The following is a 20851-nucleotide window of genomic DNA, read 5'->3' as shown; positions in this document are numbered from 1 at the left end:
AATTTGTATATTCATTGTTAATCTTAGTAATTTTGATTATTGTTATATATTGGCATTGAGGAAACATGTAGAATTCAGTCTGTGACTGCCAATCATGTTTTTTTTTTGCAATAAACCTGAATTGAATTGAAAATAAATACACTTCTTCTCTCTAAAACACTTTATTGCATTGTATTAAAGAGAAATGCCAGTTGTGGTCAGGATTCAAAATGTGATAAAAGCAAAAGGCATTTACATTCTGCCATCTATTTAAGATCCCTTCAATTCTGACCCCCCCCCCTGGGACTATTGGGTTAAATTGTCAAATGCTGGACAGATTCTTTGGAAATGTGTAATATAACTTACCCTGGAACCTTGATCTTTTTCTTGATAGCAAGTGGTTTTAGAATGGGAGCTGAGGACTGAAAAAAAATACCAAGAAAGGATACATGTAATAGAAATACATATTTGCAGTGATAATAGCAATCATTAAAAAAAGGTGACAGGAAGAACAAACATTTCAAAGAAAAGAAAGAAAAAAGATTAGCCAGCCGCCACAGATTATCTAGCAGAGAAACAAAACTATACTGAAGACGTTAAGACCCAACACTGACTTTCACTTGAATAAAAGACTCAGTACTGACCTGCAATCAGTACCCATTTTTTAATGCTCATTATTACCACTGATGTTATTACCTTTTTTCCATTAATTCTACCAATATGTAAATATTGTGATTATATTTGTGATTGCAAAACCAATAAAACACATGATTTAAAAAAAAATACATATTCGCAAATTGTGCAGAGGCATACAACTTACAAAGACCAATAAAAAAATAAAATTTTTATAGAAAGCACCTACTATAGGCATATGTGAAAAACCTCTTTGTTAATAACATATCACACAAGATGAGAAAAATGAACAAAGCAGTGTAGGTAATACATGAGGGCGACGGGCGATTTTGTACTTGTGAGAGTCCAAATCGCCCCTAATATTCCAATAAAATGCATGCTTTGGGGCAAACATTCCTTCTAGCGTTGCCCCAAGATCAGTCACAAACAATATTAAAGGTTATTTAGAAAATAATTATTCTAACTATGGAAGAATAATGACATTTGTTTTTACTGCATAAGTGCTTGTTATCCCTTATAATATGAAATAAATAGCCCCTAAATTATGCAATCGCCCAAATGTGGAAAAAAATATTTAAGACCCTGGAACAAAGAGTTCAAAATCTAAGTTAAATAATTTTACAAGAATTTGTTAAGATATATTCTCAAGATATTTTCTTTTCCATTTATAATGTAAATATAACAAAAGGTGAAAAACATACAAGATATCTGATCAATAGAAAGTCATTTAGTTCTTGATCATATATATTTCAAAAAATATTTCAAAATCAATTAAAATTCAGTAGAAACTATATGCGAATAAAACACGTAATTGAAAAAAAAATAGTTGAATATCCATTTCTAAAATCTAAAAGAAACTATATGATGTATTTGTTGGATTACTCAAGCAATTCTGAAGTACACCACTACTCCCTTGACAAGGGCATAGAAATTGTACTCAACTTTTCCAAAGACAAGCCAATTCTCATGACAAACTGAAATTGATGTTAAGAACAAAAAAAGGTCAAAGGTCGTTTACCTCACTGTGCATCTCATTCAGGATGTCACCTAAGAGTTCATCTCCAGCAACGCTAGCATCCTTCTCAGATTTCTTCTTCTGCTTGGCCGCGTTCAAGAAGAGACTTCTAATGTCACCTTTCGGCTTGCTCGGCTTCTTGGACTAATACAAGAAATGAAAAACAATTTCAACCGACATCAAATTTGAAGTCAAAATAAATTTGCATATATATCAAAATTAACTTGATGAATACCAAATCCCCCTTAACATTTGAAAGGAAATTTCATGAGTAATACAATTTTGGTCATTTTGCCTCCAACGAAGATTCTGCTAGGATCGAAAGCTTAGGCCCCTTTTGACTCTCTAATACAATTTTGGTAAGTAAATAATTTTATGAGCAAAGAGAAAAAAAAATTTGGAGGTCTGAAAAAGCTGTATTGAGGGTCCTGAAAAGTCCAACATTTTTACTCATACAACTATCAGCAGTTTACCCTACCTCATTTATAATGACATTTTTGGAATCCTCATGAAATTTCCTTTCAGAATGAGTTTATTAGAATTCTCCACATTTTGCAGTTAACAAAACTGAAATGCATGTGAATAATACAATTGATAAAACTAACAAATATATATTTCCTTGATTACAATTTATAATACACTGTCCATAATTAAGTGTAAACTACATTTGGATAGTCTAAATACTTTTGAACATTATGTACTGTACAGTGTGTGCAGTCTTTCAATGAAGTTGGGGCACAAATTGTGACATTTCAGCAAAACTCAACAATAATTACACTATACATTTGTTTGTAGGCTTTACCCATGTATTAAGACCAAATATTTTACTGGCAACTTTGTGTTATTTAGACTAATTTTTTATGAAGTTGAGCTAAACATGGATGCAGAGTCCAACTTGAACTTGGATATTTACGTCTGAAAATGCACCAAGTAACAAAATGAACATTTATAGATGAAATAAAACAATGTCAAATTTATATACCTCTTTATCCTTTTTTGGACCAGATCTACTATTCTTTTTACCTGTACATATAAAAGGGGAAAAGCATCATGAACTATATTAGTACACTTTACATTAATAAACCATAAAGAACGTGAAAAGAGAATAACCTGGAATTTGCATTTTTTTTAATTGAAAAAAAAACAAACATATTTTGTGTGCCATGTTTTTTAAAAGTAATATTGGTTTAAACGCGATGAACTAATGTTCTGTAGTAAGGAACGAAATCACAACAACGAATTGAGTGTTCCTCTGAAAGGACATATTGCCATAGATCCTCTGGTTTCTAATGGTAAGTACAGAAAGGCATGCAGCTGCATGTTTATATGTTAAAACTTAGAGAAAAAGGCTAAATCTACCAAACAGGAAATCAATTAAAAAAAGTTGCGGTTTGATAATGAGGAAGCTTTTCAGTTTCAATAATGGCAATATCACAACTTCAAGGTGTAAAAGCCCATAATTTAGATTATGTAACTTTTCCTGACATAGCAATCAAGGCCCAATGAAAGTCAAACAAAGAAATTAAAAAAAAAAACCTAGAGAAGGGTTGTAGATTTCCATCCATTTGAGCACTAAATAATTGTCAGTGTGATTTTCCTCTGCATATTGAAACAAAAAATAATTATCTGGAAAAGCGACTATCGACAAGACTAGTGATAAAGAGGTTATCAATAACAACACTTTAGGGTAGTGTTAAATCCACGTTTGAAGTTGATCATTTTATTCGTGTGTGTAATTCATAGCGGAGCAATTGTCACTTGAGCTGTCATGGAACACCTTCAACAGTCATTCCAAGACCATACAGTATATAAAGGCTAAACAATACCTGAACCATCTCCCTCCATCTCAGGATCACCACGAAGATCTTCATCAAATATTTCTCTCCCATCTTCTACATATCCTCCTCCATCTGGGGAAAAAAAAACAACCAAAAAAGATTAGAAATCATCATTGGTCAAGAATTTAAAAATCAAATAAATAAGACATTTTCCTATTCGGGTTCATTTCAAACTACATTTAGGAACTCATCTTGATGTCTTTTTTTATTTTGTAATTGTTTTCAGCCTTTGTGTTGTAAATATAAAACTGATATACTCCTTTTTACCGTGGGAGCATTGCCTGCTAATAATAACCTCAAGTATGAACAGCAAAACTCAACTCTATTCTGATTAAAGATAAATTCCAGTTTTGGTAACGATCTCAAAATGACTTTTTACAGAATCTAATATAATGACCTCCCAAGTGTCTGTTTGTATGAATAAAAAATATGTGCCAAAGGATTCTGGAAGAAATTGTGTAATTGCTGAGAAATAAGCAAAATAAGCGCGAATTCGGTCACTTCCGTCGGGTCTTTATTCCAGGAATAATAATACACTGTCCCACGTGTGCCTATCTGTGTTGGCGATCTTCAGTGTGATCGTATTTCAGCTTTATTTTATGATTTCACAAAGTTCAGTTTATGTAACTGTACCATATCTACATCCACGATGATATAGTCATACTTAACCTTGGTTTTACAGACTTTCTCACGAAATTTGTGTTTTACTGCAAATACTATCATTTGGCTTTAAGTTAATTTTACTATTTATTGTTATTAGAAATTGAGATCAGCATATCCTACCATCATCCACGATCCAATCGTCATCTTGCCTATCTCGAACAATCTTGGAGTATTCGTCTTCATCAACGACATCGTAAATATTGCTCATATCTTCTTCCTACATTGATAAATAATATGAAAAACGTACATGACTATGAAGGGAGGCTGTCTTCTTCTTTTTTACCATCGGGAAGTTTGACCTTTATGGGTCAGGGGCCCGTTGCAGAAAGAGTTGCGTTTAAACACAAGTCAAAATATCAATCGCAAGTCCCAAATGCGCGCTGTTGATTGGTTGAAAATCAAGTTGCGCATGATTTTCAGAGTTGCGATTGATTGCAACTCTTTCTCCAACGGGCCCCTGATCTAACTTGCAATGCTGCAAGCTACATCAGAATAGTGTCGTATAAACCTGGCTCTGGGAAGTGGGGATGCTGGGGGCGCTCCCTAAATTTCCTTGGGGGTGCTTCATGTATTACTCTCCATAGGCAGCACCCCCAGGTATTGTGGAAGATGTGTGAAAATGGAAAAATAAAGCAAAAACGGTATTGAACCTTTTTTTTTTGCTTTCCAGATTTGTCAGAACCAATTTGACCTCCATTTTGTAGTGAAACCATTTTTGTTGGCTTTTCATATTTCTCAAGACCAATTTGACTTCCATTTTGTAGTGAAAACCTTTTTTTTCTTTTCATATTTGCATCAGCAGCCCACCCCCACTTAAAAAAATCGTTCCCAGGGCCCTGATGGCAAAGTTGCTGATGCGGCACGATATTCATGTTTTCTGATACCTGCCTTATGTATATCAAGGGTCAAAGGTCACACTGAGATGCTTTGGTTTCATTGATCCTGCCCTACACTTTGATAACTATACTACCATCAATACCAACAATCAATACCGTGGGTGCATCATGGTCTAATGGTTCTGACTCTCGCCTTTCAAACAGGGTCGTGGGTTCCAATCCTACTCGTGGCATGTTTTCCTTCAGCAAGAAATTTGTTGACACTGCTGCACTCAACCCAGGTGAGGAAAATGGGTACCGGTGTGAAATAATTCCTCAAAAAGCTGTGTGCACCTGAATTAGTAGCCTAGCTTTATAGCCAGGTAATAATAGCAGAGCCCACTGGGAGAACGTTTTTTTGAACTGAAGTGGCTACCCTGGGTAAATATGCCGTTATTATTATTATTATAATACTCCTATCATAATTAGGACCGTACAATATGATACTGTTTGTAAGTTGTACCAATGAAATTTTTAATGAAAAAGACGGTAAAGTATTAAGGATATAACTCATACAGTACCATATTCATAATGTAAAACAAAATTTGGTTATGTTTTGACATCTGCTTTCAATGCCATGAATCCCTCAAATAAGCAATTTTCCCCCTTACCAATCATCATCCTGCCAAGGCCCAGGGACATCAAAACGGCAACCTCTCTTTTCAGCAATGCGACAGTGTGATACAATTTTGGGGAGAATGTGAATACTATATGAGGGATTTACATTAAAATTTACATTACGACTGATAATCAAATTCTGGTACCCAAATAAAACAAAAAAAATTGTACAACCATAATCGGAATACTTTCATTCTTTAAAGGTGAAGTTCACCCTGATTATGTTGTCAAAATAGCAGAAAAAATATTTTTCAAGTATTGGTTTAGGTTTGAGGAAAATCCATCAGAGATTAATTAAAATCTTAAGTTTTTTCATTTGTCGTATACAAGCACCATATAATGCCCCATGTGGGAAGCAATATAAAATGGAAAAATACATTTTATGGTGCACGATGATCTTTCAGGAACTAGTGTGAAATAATTTGTCTGTTGATATACTGAAGGTACAAGAAAAACCATTTACAATTTTTGAGAAAATGACATATCATTGATTTTTTTTTAATCACGATACATAGGAAGCAGCTTGGATATGACGTCACAAACTAAAAACTTAGAATTCTAATAACTTAAAATTTTGGATAGATTTCCCTCAAACCTTCACCCATATATTGTTATCATTTGTTCTATTTCACAACAAACTTTATGTCAGGGTGAACTTCCCCTTTCACATAAAAAACAACCCCCCCCAAAAAAAAAAAATAGCAAACAATCCAAAGCTGAATAAAGAAATTATACAATAAGATAACACTAAGAATTTTTGCAAATTTTTTGTTTACCTCTTCATAAAATCTTTTCCCACTTTTCTTGGCATTTTTAAGTTTTTCCAGAGCAGACATGCGCCCTGCCTTCTTTTTGCCGACCTCACGTCTGGAACGTCTTGATAAACCAGCATCTTGATCTGTAAGGGATAACATGCAGAATATTCAGAAATTAATGCAGATTTTTCAAAGTAAAATGACTAGGTCCTGTTAATGGGCATCGACATAGATAATTATCCTTTGTTCATGGGGGAGCTATTGTTGCTTCCCCCTGACCCAATTATAAAAAAATAAACCTCTACTCAAACGTCCATGGTCCTTACTTACTTATAAATTCTGTATGTAACATCAACCCATATTATAATTACCAAATGACCTTTATTGCAACCCTCCCCCTTGACTGCTCAATTAACTGGACATTATGTATAAACAATCAAATTCACACTGTACTGCATACCTTTGTAATCTTCTGGAACATTCTTGAAATTTACATGTACTTAATACCAAAACAAAAAGTGAAGAAAAATAATGACTGTTTAACATATAGAGTCTACTCCTCAGGCAAACGAAAAATGTATTTTTTATGAAAAAATAATTCTTCTAATAGCCAAACAACTGACTTACATTATATCTACTTCAAAAATTTACTTTCTACTTTTGTTTTATAACATGTTAACATTTTTTGTTATTATCTTGATATCATCCACACACAAAACAAATTGGTTTAAGAAAGCAGCGAGACAAAATTTTGGTATGGAATAACTGCCTTCTTGGTGGTGGTGTTTTTTTTAAAGGTCAAGTGACTCAAGTCCACCCCAGAAAAATGTTGATTTGAATCAGAAGAGAAAAATCTAACAAGCATAATGCTGAAAATTTCATTGAAATCAGATGTAAAATAAGAAAGTTATGACATTTTAAAGTTTCACTTATTTTTCACAAAACAGTTATATGCACAACTCTGTGACATGCAAATGAGTCAGTCGATGATGTCCGTCACTCACTATTTTTGTTTTTATTGTTTGAATTATAAAATATTTTAATTTTTACCAATTTGACATGAAGGACCAACTTGACTGAACCTTAAGATGTTATAACAATGGTAATACCACATGTTCAGGGAGGAATATCACTTTGTCTCACAGGTCAATATTCCAAGAATCAGTGGAATATTTTCCCAAACTCTTAGAATATTTCTGGTATTTTCTGAGCCATCCAATATAATTTAAATATTTATGCTGCTTGGCCCGAGACGATTGCATGCAATGTTTTGAAATCGGCCATAAATAAATTTAGAGAGCGGTGTTGGCTCAGTCGGTAACGCATCTGCCCGTCGAACCAAAGATCGTGGGTTCGAGTCCACCCCGGGCGGATGACTGAAGCCAGTGCATTGTGTGTAAACGTCTCTCCCATGTTTCATAGATGCAGGCTATGTTACAATGGAAAACAATTTGTCCTTCGGATAGGACGTTAAATGGAGGCCCCGTGTAGAGGAGAGTCACCACCTTTGCACGTTAAGAACCCACTGCACTATTCGTATAAGAGTAGGGGGAAACTCCGGTGTAATGGTCCACCTGCATTCCCCCCAATCGGTTATATCGGGAGGAGAGACCTGCGGGTCATAGTGATTCAGTTCGCTTTTCGCCTCCCAGGCACAGGTGACGCCAAACAAATAATAATACATGTGAGGAATTAGATACTGGCCCTAATTCACAAATTTTGAGGATAACCAGAGGATGGACACGGACTGAAATAATGTTGTAGATAAGAAAATAAGCTATTTTTCTTTCTTGTTATATTTTCATTCTTTAATTTTTACAATAAATAACTTTTTATTCCCACCTTTGTCACTCGGAATATCAGATCGAGTTCATGGTTCGGGTAGGTGGAGCGTAGTGTAGCGGTAGTGAAGTGGAGCCTGCAAGAACTTCGCTCGAGGTAGCATGCACTAAAGTACCACCCTTGATCATGGATTTCTCGCTCAATTACTTTATTCAATTTTTTGGTTTGAACTGTCCGAACAGTGCAGTGATCATGAATTGAAGCACACGTTATGAATAGCATAATTTTGTTGCCAAAATCATGTGATGAATGACCAATTTGTGAATGCATATGTCGCTATGCGGAGGGAAAATTGACGTCTCAATTAATTAAGCTATCCCAGACCTCGCTCGTTTTGGGAATTAACCAAAAAAAATTGATTAAGATCTACTTGCAGAAAATCTGTTTTTCTGCAATTTTCATTTGGCTTTGACTACATGTAGATCTAGGCCCCTATCCCTTTTGCTAATTTGCTAGATGTTTTTTTTAGTTACAGACCATTGAAACATGGTATGGTACTGAGAGGGTCAAGATCCAAAATATGAATAAATTTACAATTTTCAAAATGTTCAAGTACTTTTTTTGTACTTTGCCATTTATTTATCTCAACTTCTCGACACGCGACTTGTGTCTAGTTTCGAGAAATCACATTACTGATCACCCGAAATTGGTTTTCAAAACCACTTACTGACTTAGCTTAGGGCCTACATTTCAATTTTCATATACGTAAACAAAGACGTGAAGTGGTTTTGATTATTGAATGAAAGACCGCTTTGACCATTCTTATTAAGTTATTCGGCATTATCGTGATATTGGGAACCACCGTTCACTTTATACAGCTGCAGCGCTTTATTCAGTCACACGCACGGTTCCCTATTTCCACCTCCATTCACTTTGTACACAAGTGCGCGTACACAAATCTACGAGTGGTTCCCAAAACCACGATTTGGCCAGTAATTCTTATACAACAGTAGAGGCGCACGGCCAATATTGGAGACTGTCTCCAATGTGGGAGATTATCTCCAATATCAGAGACTTTTATAAAGAATTTGGGAATCCAATTTCAGAGATAGTCTCCAGATTTGGAGACTACTTTCCTTTGTATACATTTGCGGCAAAAGGATTAACTTGGCGGCAAATAAAAATGTGATAAGCAGATTCCTCATGAAAATTTACACCTTTTCACCGTCTACTTAATAAAAATTCACCGTCTACTTTTGTTTTGATAAGGATTTTTGTTGTCATCCACACACAAAACAAATGGGCTTCTGACCTCAGTGAGACAAACTTTTGGGTGGAAAAAATTGTGCTTTTGTTAGTGTTGTTTTTTTGTCCTTTTGCAAAGCAAGTCTCCAATGTGGGAGATTGTCTCCCCTATATATAGCTATGTGCGAATACGGGGCATCGCGAGCGCTGGTTTTGGTGGCACGGTTTTCGCGCGGGTTTTGCTGCGAGTGGCATCGCCTCTGTCTGGGCGGCTCATTGAAAATGGGGTTTAATGCGCATGCGCACATAGTAGGTGCAATCTCGTGCCTTTTAACAGACAGCTGAAGATGTGCTCTTTCTGTACATATAAGTTTCAATGTGGATACTCGCCTGTAAAGTGTGGAAATCGGAGCTTGAAAGTTCATCAAATTTTTGGACGCGTAAATGTTCGAAATTTTTTAATGGTAAGTAAAACAAGAATCCGATTAGGTATACAATTTGACTGGAAATATATTTGAATTATCAAAAAATCCAAACTTACGCGATTCTGACGTTGCGCAGTCCAGATATAAGAGATGCCAGCTACCCCTGTCACAGCCGGTCTCTCGGCAGTCGAGCTGCCCGATGCGCCTGCCGTTGGCAGGGCGATGCTACCCTTGTCACAGCCGGTCTCTCGGCAGTCGAGCTGCCCGATGCGCCTGCGGTTGGCAGGGTGATGGGAGCGGTCGATAGTGAGTCGTTCATGCTGGATTGAACTAGATCGTAAATTGCTTACTTGATGATTATGTTGTGCCTTTTTTGGGAAATCTCTGTCATTATACCGTAGATAATTATTCTGATATTGATTTTAATACATTCATTTGTCACAGAAAGATTTTATCATCCCAAGGTTATGTGACTCAAGAATCTAGGTGGTTGATTATCGTTTCATTTGGAAACTGGATTTGCTTTTGACAGACAGTGGAATATCAATGTTGACTTTTCTAAAATTAAATTCATGGGTGGAAATCCCAGGGGGACATGTCCCCCTACCCAAAATAATAGGGGGACATGTAACAATAATACATTTTTTTCTTTTTTTTTTCTTTTTTGGTCAAACTTTTTGGGGTGAAAATGACCTTACAACAGTTTGGGGATAAACTTTTTTTTTTTAACTTGTCAGAGTTGCCAGCATCCATAGGCGGCGAAAGCTGGGGAAAGTGTACCCCCCGCCCTTAATTTGAGGTGGGGGACGATCCCCCCACCTCAATTTTTTTTTTTTTTTGGATAACCTTTTTTTTTTCTTTTCTTTTTTTTTTGCTTGTCAAATTTAGTTTTCTGCGTCCCCCTATAATTTTTGGTTGATAACCTTTGGTGTATTTTTTTGATTATCAAAATAATTTGGTGGTCCCCCTAAAACTGTTGGCTTTCGCCGCCGATGCCAGCGTCCCCCTACCTTTGGGGCCAATTTCCGCCCATGATTAAAATGCAAAAAATTTGTTGTTTAATTTTTCACTCTCAGAGGAAATATTTCACTTCCACATGGCTCTATTGTCTATTTTTTTTTATGTTATTCATTTTTTTTCTATTTTATTATTATTTTTTTTTCAAGAAGGGTGCAGGGGGGGGGAGGGTTGTGTTCATAAGTTGAAATGGGGATGGGATTTGTATAAGTTTTTGTGTCACTTTTGTTCTCTTGTTTTGAGTGTTGGAGCTTTGATGCCTGTTTTTGTTGCTGTTCAGAGCTTTATTTATGTTCAGTGATTTCACGCTAGAATATGAACTTATTTTTCATTAAAAAAGGAGTGCTCGAACATGGCCTTTGTTGTAATCATACATATCCAAGAAATGCATATATTAAAGCTTAATTTTTATGTTTCCTTCTTGATACTTGAATTACATGCAATGCTACATCTTTACACCCTCAGACTCTGCTGCTCATCCTTCCTAAAAAAAATTGTAATCGAATGCCCACGGTCTCCAAAATGAAAGGTACATTATCCATCTATAAACAAATTGTTGAAACAATAAAATACATAAAGAATTGGTGAAACAATCAAATACATCAGAAAAGCACACTTGTATTTTTATACCATACAAAGTACATGTACAAAAGGAATTATATTTTTCATTTGTAAAAAAAAGACCCCATACATACATGTACACAATACTAAAGTTGAAAAAGAGCTAATTGTAATTTATATCAGAAAAACAAAGAAATACATTAGAAATTACAAAAACAATACTTTAAACAAATTCATTTAGGAAATTATCTACATGATGCTGTTTTGATGCCAACTAAATTATATACAAATTATCTCTCATTATCACTTTCATTTGGCAAAAAAAAGAGGCGAGTAATTGTAATTTGCATAATTAATTAGAATTAATTAAAAGAAATTATTTTACACATAAGAAAAATTACCAAGTGAAATGATTACACATCAATTGAGTTTTCTTTCACCTTTCCATTGATACCTAAATTACTTCAAAGGGCTCAAAAACAAAGAAGTTAGAGCCCGTTGAAGACTTGGGTTCAAAATGGTCACAAAATGGTCACAAAAATCGGTTATGCACTCCATTGACTTTACATTAAGACAGTGACCACAAATTTGGATAAATATGCGCGACTTAAACTGGAATAACTTTATAATTTCTTGATGAAAATTTGAGTTCTTGGTATCATTTGAAAGGTCTTTTTAAGGGCTTTCAAATGATACCAAATTCATTGAGATTTGAGGATTTTCATTTTTTTTGTCACATACCTACTATATGGATAGAGAGTCTCCCATATTGGCCGTGCGCCTCTACTGACTGTACAACATGATGTACAATACAAGTTAAACTAGTTTCCAGTAAACTAGATCTAGGCCTAGTTTTTCTTAGGACGGTAACGTTATCGGTGAGAACCATGAGAACGGGGACCGTCAATGACCAAAAAAGAGACTTCAAAATTTTTGTGTCCGGACACCCTACCCTCATCCTAACTTTTTTTTACCATTTTCTCTGTCATCCATCACTGGTGCCATCCTCTGGATCTCGTCCTCGCCGTCCTTAAAAAAGAAGTAGATCTAAATCAGCAGCCGGGTAAGGGGAGCGTGAGGGAAAATTATGTCAGTCGTGAAGCATCGAATCATGAAGCCGAGGAAACACAAGACTGCAGACCGGACCGGGCACCGTCGAAAGATCAGGCGGACGGACTCCCGTGATGAAATAGTGCCACTTCGCTCACTGTACCGGCGCTTCCGTCCCCGTATTTTGGGATCGACATGAACAATGGCGCGCCAGAAAACAAACTCCGCGCGAAATTTGATTTAGACTGGCCCATTTTTTAAATGGGTAAATATCATATTGCAAATCTAAAATTAATTTATAAGAAATACTTAAAAATGGTTTAAATATAATAGGAAGATTAAAAATACATATTTATTATTATTCTAAGGTTATATTATACGCTTATGTAAAAAAAAATGGGAATTTGGATTTGAATAGAAGTATTTTTTTTATCAGCTTTCCATTCATAATAAGTGGACTCGGCCACAAAAATCTCTCTAAAATTTATAGGCCCCTAATTAATATATTTTAAAATTTTTTAGTTATTATTTTGTTTTGATTCCTAAGTGTAAATAAATTAAAACAACCATATCACATTATTTATTTTTACCTTTTATGAGATGATTTTATATGCATGGTATAAAAAGTTTTAAATGACTTAAAACAATTAAAATTGGCCTCAACTTAATCCACGTACCCGGTACCCGTACTTAGCTCGGATCAGGAGGACTAGGCCAGGGTAAATATTGTTAAAAGTTGATAAAATCTGTTTTGCTTTCTTTTTAGGTTAATTCATTTATATTCCGGGGGTTTATGTCCCGAACTCTTTCCTAGAGCTGATTCAAGAAAAATCATTCACAATTATTCATGGAATTACTAACGCTTTTCATCGCCGGAAATCCTGCCAGACTCCGACTCGAGGCAGAGGAGAGCCGAGGCAGCCGGCAGAGCCAGAGGGGCAGTGAGTGTGAAGCTGACTGCTGAGTTGGACTAGATTGGTATATTACTATTACTAGAAACCTCGCAATACGTATGAGTGAACTAGATCTAACGTTTAATAGGGAGTTCGGTTACTGTTTTGAAATTTTGAAGGAATGACCATTGCATTGGCATTGGAAAGCTTGTGTCGTTGACGTTGTGAAATAAGAAAAATAATGTTGAAACAGGTGAGCTTCAATCAACCAACTCATGACATGTCTCCACTCACACATTGTACGAGGTTAGTATGTACTAACCTCGTACAATAGACCGTGTTTGACCCTGGATTTCGAAGTAGTCGGCAAACATCGCTTCCTTGCTGAAGTAATACTAATATTTGACGAAACTCCTCGCTAGGCATCGGGGCTCTTGCCGGTAAGTAGACAGGAATAACCGTCGTTTCTAGGGATTTATTCAACAATTTCTGACATTTTACTGTAATCCCCATTCACCGACGGTAAAGTGTCCGTGTGGGCTCCCATTTGTTATAACACCAGCACTTTTGTCCGACCAGAGTCCAAAGTTTGGGGTTATATAACACATCGAGGTTACAAATACAATCTAAGGATATGTAAACTACAAATTAAAAATATCTAATTATTCAATTTCAAAATACTTTAAACGATATAGATGAAAATGCATGAAAATTATACTTTACCGATGTTTAGTTGGGAAAAACACAGCTCATCGATCCAAATTAAGGCAGCCAAACTATGAAATATTTACAAACGAACAGGGAGGGCGTCAACAATATATGAATGTGATATTGATATTGCATTCCACCAGCACACCTATAATACGATACAGAGCGTGATCGGTTCATCACGGACGGACATTTGATAGATTTTGAAAGTTTTGAAGGCTTGTAACAAATTAGGAATAAGATGAACAAGGTTCCTTTGTGTTTTATAGTGAAGGGTAGGACAAAGTATGCTGAATGATGAAAAAAGTTTGTTGTCATGGTTACCTACAAACATAGGTATCCACTAAATGTGCCATATCACGGACGGACATGATAGAAATGTGGTTTTTAGAATTTTTGTACATTTTTATTGTTTCTATCTAAACAGCTTTACATGGACCAATAATTGTTAATGCAAATAACACTCGGGTATGTTAGCTTCTATGTTCAGCATATTGAATTCTTAACCAATATCAAATTTCTGAGAGAATTGCAAATATTTTCCATCACGGACGGACATCACAGACGGACACAATCAAAATACAATGGAAGTACCCTGTAAGAAGTTCTTAACACTTTTTTTGGGGAACAAATGCTATTGTATTGATGATTTGTACATATTTTGATATTATTAAACAGTATTAGTTGCACAATCAAGTTGCTACAACTTCAATCAAGTTGCTGCAACTTGATTTAAGATGTAGCAACTTGATTTCTATGCTAGACGCACAGTATAATCTAGACATATGATTGCTCTAAACACAGTTCTTGTCAAAATCGAATGGAAAGAATATTGTCTTTTTAAATTGTAGAATACTAGTAGGTTCCAAATCAACAGCTAGTTGATCATTGATCATGTTGATACAAGTATTTGTGTGATCATGATGATTTTTAGGCATTAATTTTCCAAATGCAAAGATGTTTTTTTTAAGGTCCAAAAACTAAATCGAAGAGATCAACAGGTCGCTGATCCTTATGCTTGTTTGTTGGATCAACACTTGTCAGGGGCCCGGGGGGGGGGGGGCACTCAGTATATACATGTAATGCATAGTGGGTATGTGCCACAGAGGGGACCCCCATTTTCATACTCAAATTTCCGTTCCAAGGCAGAGCATTTTTGCCTTGTTCAGAAAAAGAACAAAGAAAGCCGCTCCAAGGCATAGCATTTTCTTCTTATCGAGAAAAAAGAAGAGAGAAATCCGCTCCAAAGCTTCGCATATTTTTTGTTACGCCGCTCCGATCGCATTGAATGAGCTGCAATTTTGGTGAAAAGCGGCCGCAGAGCTCCCCCGGCGCATGACCGTTCCAAGTACCCCCGTTTTCACAAACTTTTGTCGTCCCGAAGCCCGTTCCAAGGACCCTCCTTCTTACAATAAACCCGCTCCAAGGCCCCCGTTTTTTGTCTCGCCTGCGGCACACCCCCACCACTTTTTTGGTCGAGTGCCCCCCCCCCCCCCCCGGGTCAGGGGCTCTCTTTAAATCCATCTTTTGCACATATCAAAGTGAAGATACCCCATAACATCAACAGCCCTCATGTATTTAGGCCCTGACTGAATCCAAATTTGAAATTGATATACCAATCCAATTAAATCAAAACTTCTAAGCACTACAGTGCAAGCTTTATGCATTTTCAGAGTTGACCAGAAAAGCGATTTGCTTAATATTAGCTCCAAAATGGACTTCGAAAAAGGGTATTCATGTAATTTTCACCAGCCTCAAGACTGCACGTCATGTTCTGTTAGAAGCATTGTGAATCCATAGGTTTGTACATGGAAAAAATTATTTTTCTGCTTATCAGATTTTGCATTGCATTCTACTTTCTTCTTCTCCATCAATTTCTGCAAGCTTGAATTGATGAAATCTACAGCTTTGGACTTGTTCTTGGCATATTTCGTTTCTTGCTTTTTTGGTATATACATGTACATGTAGCTTTTCAACTTTTCTGTTGCAACAATAATGTTTCCTGAAAATAATATAGCCCCAAGCAATAACGGCCAAACAATGATATCACAAAAAATTGTGAATAGTTGTAGGTTTATTCCATTTGATTTCTGAATAATTCTCAGAACCATTTTTCACTGCAATTAGAAGCTAAAATTAAATTCATAATCTGCTCAGCAGTTTCTCATTTGCATATATGAATCTTTCTACAGTATTTCACTTGTCCCTCCATGATGAAATTTATGTCCGTCCGTGATCATTTTTGATTGATTTATTATATGCATAAAATGTATGGATTTTAGCTATGTTCAAATAAAATGATGTACAGTTTCCAGTGAAATACTTCTACACACTTTTATTTCTGTTTCTATTCTGATAAAGAATAAAAAGCTGAATCCATAGACATTATCCTAATAAAAATGATCACGGACGGACATTAATTTCATCACAGACGGACAGAAATGTTAACATCTACAAGGAAAGTTTACTTCCCATATTTTTTTCCTACTAATTGATGTTTGATGATAGATTAATGTTCAGAGTGCAAGACCATTAAAAAAAATTGGAGTAACTTTGAAAACAATAAAACTAGAGTGAATTGAATTCGAGTGAATTAACTTTGTCCGTCCGTGATGAAATTAATGTCCGTCCGTGATCACTTTCGATTGAGTCTGATATTGATAAAATGTATGGATTTCAGCTATGTTCAAATAAAATGATGTACAGTGTTTAGAGAGATACCTCTACAACTTTTTATTTTTTATTTCTATTCTGATAAAGAATAAAAAAACTTTTCATCTTTTTTTCCATCACGGACGGAAATTTCAAAATGGAAATGTTAACACCTACCAAAAAAAATTACTTCCCAATATTTTTTTTCTACTATATTATGTCTGATAATAGAGTAATGTTCAGAGTGCAAGAACATCAAAACCAAATTAGAGTAACTTTAAAAACAATAAAACTAGAGTGAATTTAATTTGAGTAGAAATGTCCGTCCGTGATGAGAGGTAGCAGCACCCCCATGAATAAAATGGACTATTCCAGTACTTTCGGAATCATCAATCTTCATGAAACTAAGTTTTTTGAAACCTGAGATATCAAAGATTATTTTAAAAGCAAATTTGATAGAAGTACCTAAAAAAAAAATTTTCACCTCGATGCGAACCCTTAACCGATCATGCTCTACAATACACTCACGAAGACAAACGATAATAGTTATAATCGCGATATATCGAGACATTAACGATAATGACGTCATTCAAGATGGCAACTTGCAGGAAAAACCGTTAAGGTGGGGAGAAAATGTCTTAGATGACAGATTTCTCAATCATCCAGTGGATTTTTTTTAATAACTCCGGCCCAAGGTATGCAATTACTTAAGTTATTTATATTTCCCTGATAATTAAACTGTAAATTTCGCTCAAAAAACAGTTTTTAAATCGCAATCTATAAAACGCTAGTTCACTATACGTTGTCCGTAGCCACGGACCCCCAACCTCTTCAGTCTATGTATGGTGAGTGGAGCCAGCGTAGTTCAGCGGAACAACCAAAATACAGAGACTGAAGCTTTTGGTCTAGCCGGTAAGCAAGCTGCCGGTAAGTAGCAGTGGGGGCAACAAAGAGGAAATTATTTTAAAATCATAATCATTAAAAAAAAGCAAATTTCGCTTACCTCGGCCTCAAAAGTGACTTCGCTTGTCTCTTCCACGGAAATACAAGGAAGCCCGTTGGTGGCGCTAATAATTTCACAACCTTGATTTATCTCAGGACTCTGTAATTTTATAACTGTATCTAAATTCTTTGAATGCGTAATCCTTATACCGTATTTTTCGGAATATAAACCGTGGCCGTGTATTAACCGCACCCCCAAAATCGGGAGGCTCTAAAAAAAAAAAAAAATTGGCAAACCAAGTTTGGTATTATTTGGATGAGCAAATTAATCTTATACTTCCTTGACAGACCAAAAGATATATTACTAATTTTTGTATTTTAAAAAATGGTTACTACATTCTTTAACTTTATTTTTCAAAGAATAGGAATTATTTCTTTGTAGAATAAAGAAAAAAAAGACCATGAAATGGCAGTATTGTATATCAAACTTATAGTCACAAAATGGAAAAAGAAAACAAAACTGTTGAGATAAAGTGAGGGAAGAAAAAAGAAGAATAGAGGACATTTTTTATTGCGTATTTTCAAACCGATTACGATTACATGCCTATTGTAAAGCATTTTCAATGCACTTTTTAGGTGTAAAAAAATAAGTTTTCATTACAAAAAATAGGGGTGGGGGGTTTTAAGGAAAAGGTGACCATAAAATGGCATTTTTTAATATCAAAATTATGGTATAAAAAGGGAATTTTTTTTAATATTGAGAGAAAAACTAGAGAAATAAAGAATAAAGGACATTATTTATTGCCTTTTTAATAACCGATTACGATCGATTAAGCTTACATGCCTTTTGAAGAGCATTTCCCATGCAATTTTAGTTGAAAAAAAAAAGTTTTCATCACAAAACAATCAGGTGTTTTTTTGGAAAAGATTTTTAAATTGATAGTAGTTAAATAAATAATATAAACCAATCTTTACAAAGAAGATTTTCGAAGAAAACTTCGCAAAATATACTCCCTATTTTTAGTAACCAACAAATAATTATACATTAAATATTCTATATTATTGTTGGTTCACATGAAAGTAATGCTACCGACAAAACGTAGTCAAATATCCACAAAATTTTGCTGTTTCTGTGTGTGTGTGTATTTGAGTTTTGTCAGACGTGTATCAATCAGATATGATTATTTACGTCTGGGACCGACCTTTAAACTGCACCCAGTATTTCAAGATTATAAAGCGGGGAAAAAGGCGCGGTTTATACACCGGAAAATACGGTAATTAATTTTCTAATTATGGGCATCAATGAATGAAATACCTTCAAAAACATAATTAAAGATTATTATTGGTGATGATAACACTATTTGCAATGAATTTAAAACAATGACTAATAAAAAAAAATGAAAATAATATACGTGCCTGGAAAGAAACCAGCAGTTAACGAACGTCAATAATACGTATACGGTATCCCAAGTCTACAATGAAAAGATTGGACACTTCACGGACTTCGTGTAATGCCTTGCGTCGATTTGCGTGTAGAAGTAGTGTAGGTGCCTAGTCTTTCCCTTGTCGTGTCTTTGATATGAATATAAATCGCGCGCCCTCTTTTGGCGAAAATTGATATCCGCGCTGAGCAGATTTCATCTCCGTAAAATCTTCACTAAAGATCAAGAAAATATACATGTTTTTTAAAAGAAACTTTAAGGAGAAGTCACGGAAGGATCTAAGTGATTCGGTAAGTGTCATAGGCATAGCAGAATGTGATATCTAAAATTTTAAGTCATATTTTATGTGGGCAAAAGCCCAGCAAACTTTAACTGTGTCGTGTGTGTCGCATGCATACGACTGATATTCCTTCGCACGCGAGATGCTTTGAACCCATGGGTGGACGTGTCTCATGATTTAGAGTCACACGCACGGCCAACCCCACCCATGGTTTCGAAGCGTGGATATCAATTTTTGCCTAAAGAGGGCGCGCGATATTATTCACAAGCCGGTAGGCACTTAAGAACCAAGTTTGAAAGGATACTCGTAAAATTACGTCACTCTCGCTGATGATTATTCATTAGATCGTGGTTGTGCGTGTTCAATACACACTCTTGAGTGCATGCATGCAGAGAGTTGAACTTTGGCAATAATGGGGGTATCTGTTTAATTACAATCAAAACTTTAAAAGTTTTTGGATCTGATTCATGAAACTTGGACATAATAGAAATCAAGTATCACTGAATATGCTGTGCAAGTTTCAGGTCACATGATCAAGGTCAAAGGTCATGTGAGGTGAATGAACTTTGGCCACGTTGGGGGTATTTGTTGAATTACCATCCTATCTCTATAAAGTGTATTTGTCTAGTTCATAGAACATGGAAATAAGAGTAACCAAGTATCACTGAACATCTTGTGCGAGTTATAGTAGTTTTCAAAGTCAGCACTGAGCACTGCTACATGTATGTTGAATCGCGTGGTGCAGATGAGACGGCCAGAAGCATTCCACATTTCCACTTGTTTTTTTTTTTTTTATTATGACTATTCATTTCAATATAGGTTTTCCCGTCCAATTTCATCAGAGTTGCAATTAAATTAATGAAAGGACATTCAAATTCGAAATATTTCGTCCACCCTCTGCACACATACATGTAGTTCATTTTCATTCATTTAGCATTTAATTCCGCTCGATATCATTCCTTTGAATTTTGTAGAAATTCAATTCAGAGAGAAGCTCGTTCAAATTAATGGCCCTAAGGTGTCATTTAATTTTGCGAGGACTAACTGATCGTTTAATTTTGCCTGAAACACCATTTTCAATTTCATTTATCGGCACACATATCTGCACTTTAAACTTCCAAATTCTGATAAAGTTTCTGTATCGATTTTTTTTCAAACTTTACCCTATATTTCTATTTTTGCGGATCTTTTCAGTTAGAATCATTTTATTCCATTATGTTTGATAAAGAGGTAATTCATGTAACACTTACAGGATATGGTTGTAAACGCTTATTCTTTTAGTGATTGATGAGTGGGTGCAGGGGCGGATCCAGGATTTCCCCCAAAGGGGACACATTTTCCGGAGGAATTTGACGAGTAAAAAAAAGAAGGTTGTTAACCAAAGAATAAGGGTATTTCGTCCATGAAAAAAAAATTGTGCCTCTAAAGGGGGGGGGCACGAGTCGGCTGTGCCCTCCCCCTGGATCCGCCATTGAGTG

The 20851-nt window shown here is 35.5% G+C and overlaps 2 protein-coding genes across 3 annotated transcripts in view; one reads left to right on the top strand and one right to left on the bottom strand.

Moving 5' to 3' along the window:
• Positions 1-12674, bottom strand: part of LOC121429452 (DNA polymerase alpha catalytic subunit-like) — a 69248-nt gene extending 56574 nt beyond the window's left edge. For both annotated transcript variants that reach the window (XM_041626466.1, XM_041626467.1), the window contains exons 1-7: positions 12381-12674; positions 6398-6519; positions 4249-4345; positions 3454-3537; positions 2610-2650; positions 1631-1771; positions 346-401 (exon numbers count right to left, since the gene is read on the bottom strand). In XM_041626466.1, the coding sequence (XP_041482400.1) occupies positions 346-401; positions 1631-1771; positions 2610-2650; positions 3454-3537; positions 4249-4345; positions 6398-6519; positions 12381-12411 (572 nt within the window). In that variant the 5' untranslated portion in view covers positions 12412-12674. The remainder of the gene's footprint in view (positions 1-345; positions 402-1630; positions 1772-2609; positions 2651-3453; positions 3538-4248; positions 4346-6397; positions 6520-12380) is intronic.
• A 444-nt stretch (positions 12675-13118) lies between these two features.
• The window catches only part of LOC121429485 (choline-phosphate cytidylyltransferase A-like), a 42065-nt gene continuing 34332 nt past the window's right edge, over positions 13119-20851 (top strand). The window contains exon 1 of the mRNA XM_041626528.1: positions 13119-13175. The gene's annotated coding sequence lies outside the window, so the exon portion shown is untranslated. The remainder of the gene's footprint in view (positions 13176-20851) is intronic.

This window comes from Lytechinus variegatus, chromosome 16 (assembly GCF_018143015.1).
Source record: "Lytechinus variegatus isolate NC3 chromosome 16, Lvar_3.0, whole genome shotgun sequence".
NCBI lineage: Eukaryota > Metazoa > Echinodermata > Echinoidea > Temnopleuroida > Toxopneustidae > Lytechinus > Lytechinus variegatus.
The sequence above is the reverse complement of the archived record's forward strand: the minus strand, read 5'-3'. Positions and strand labels throughout refer to the sequence as shown.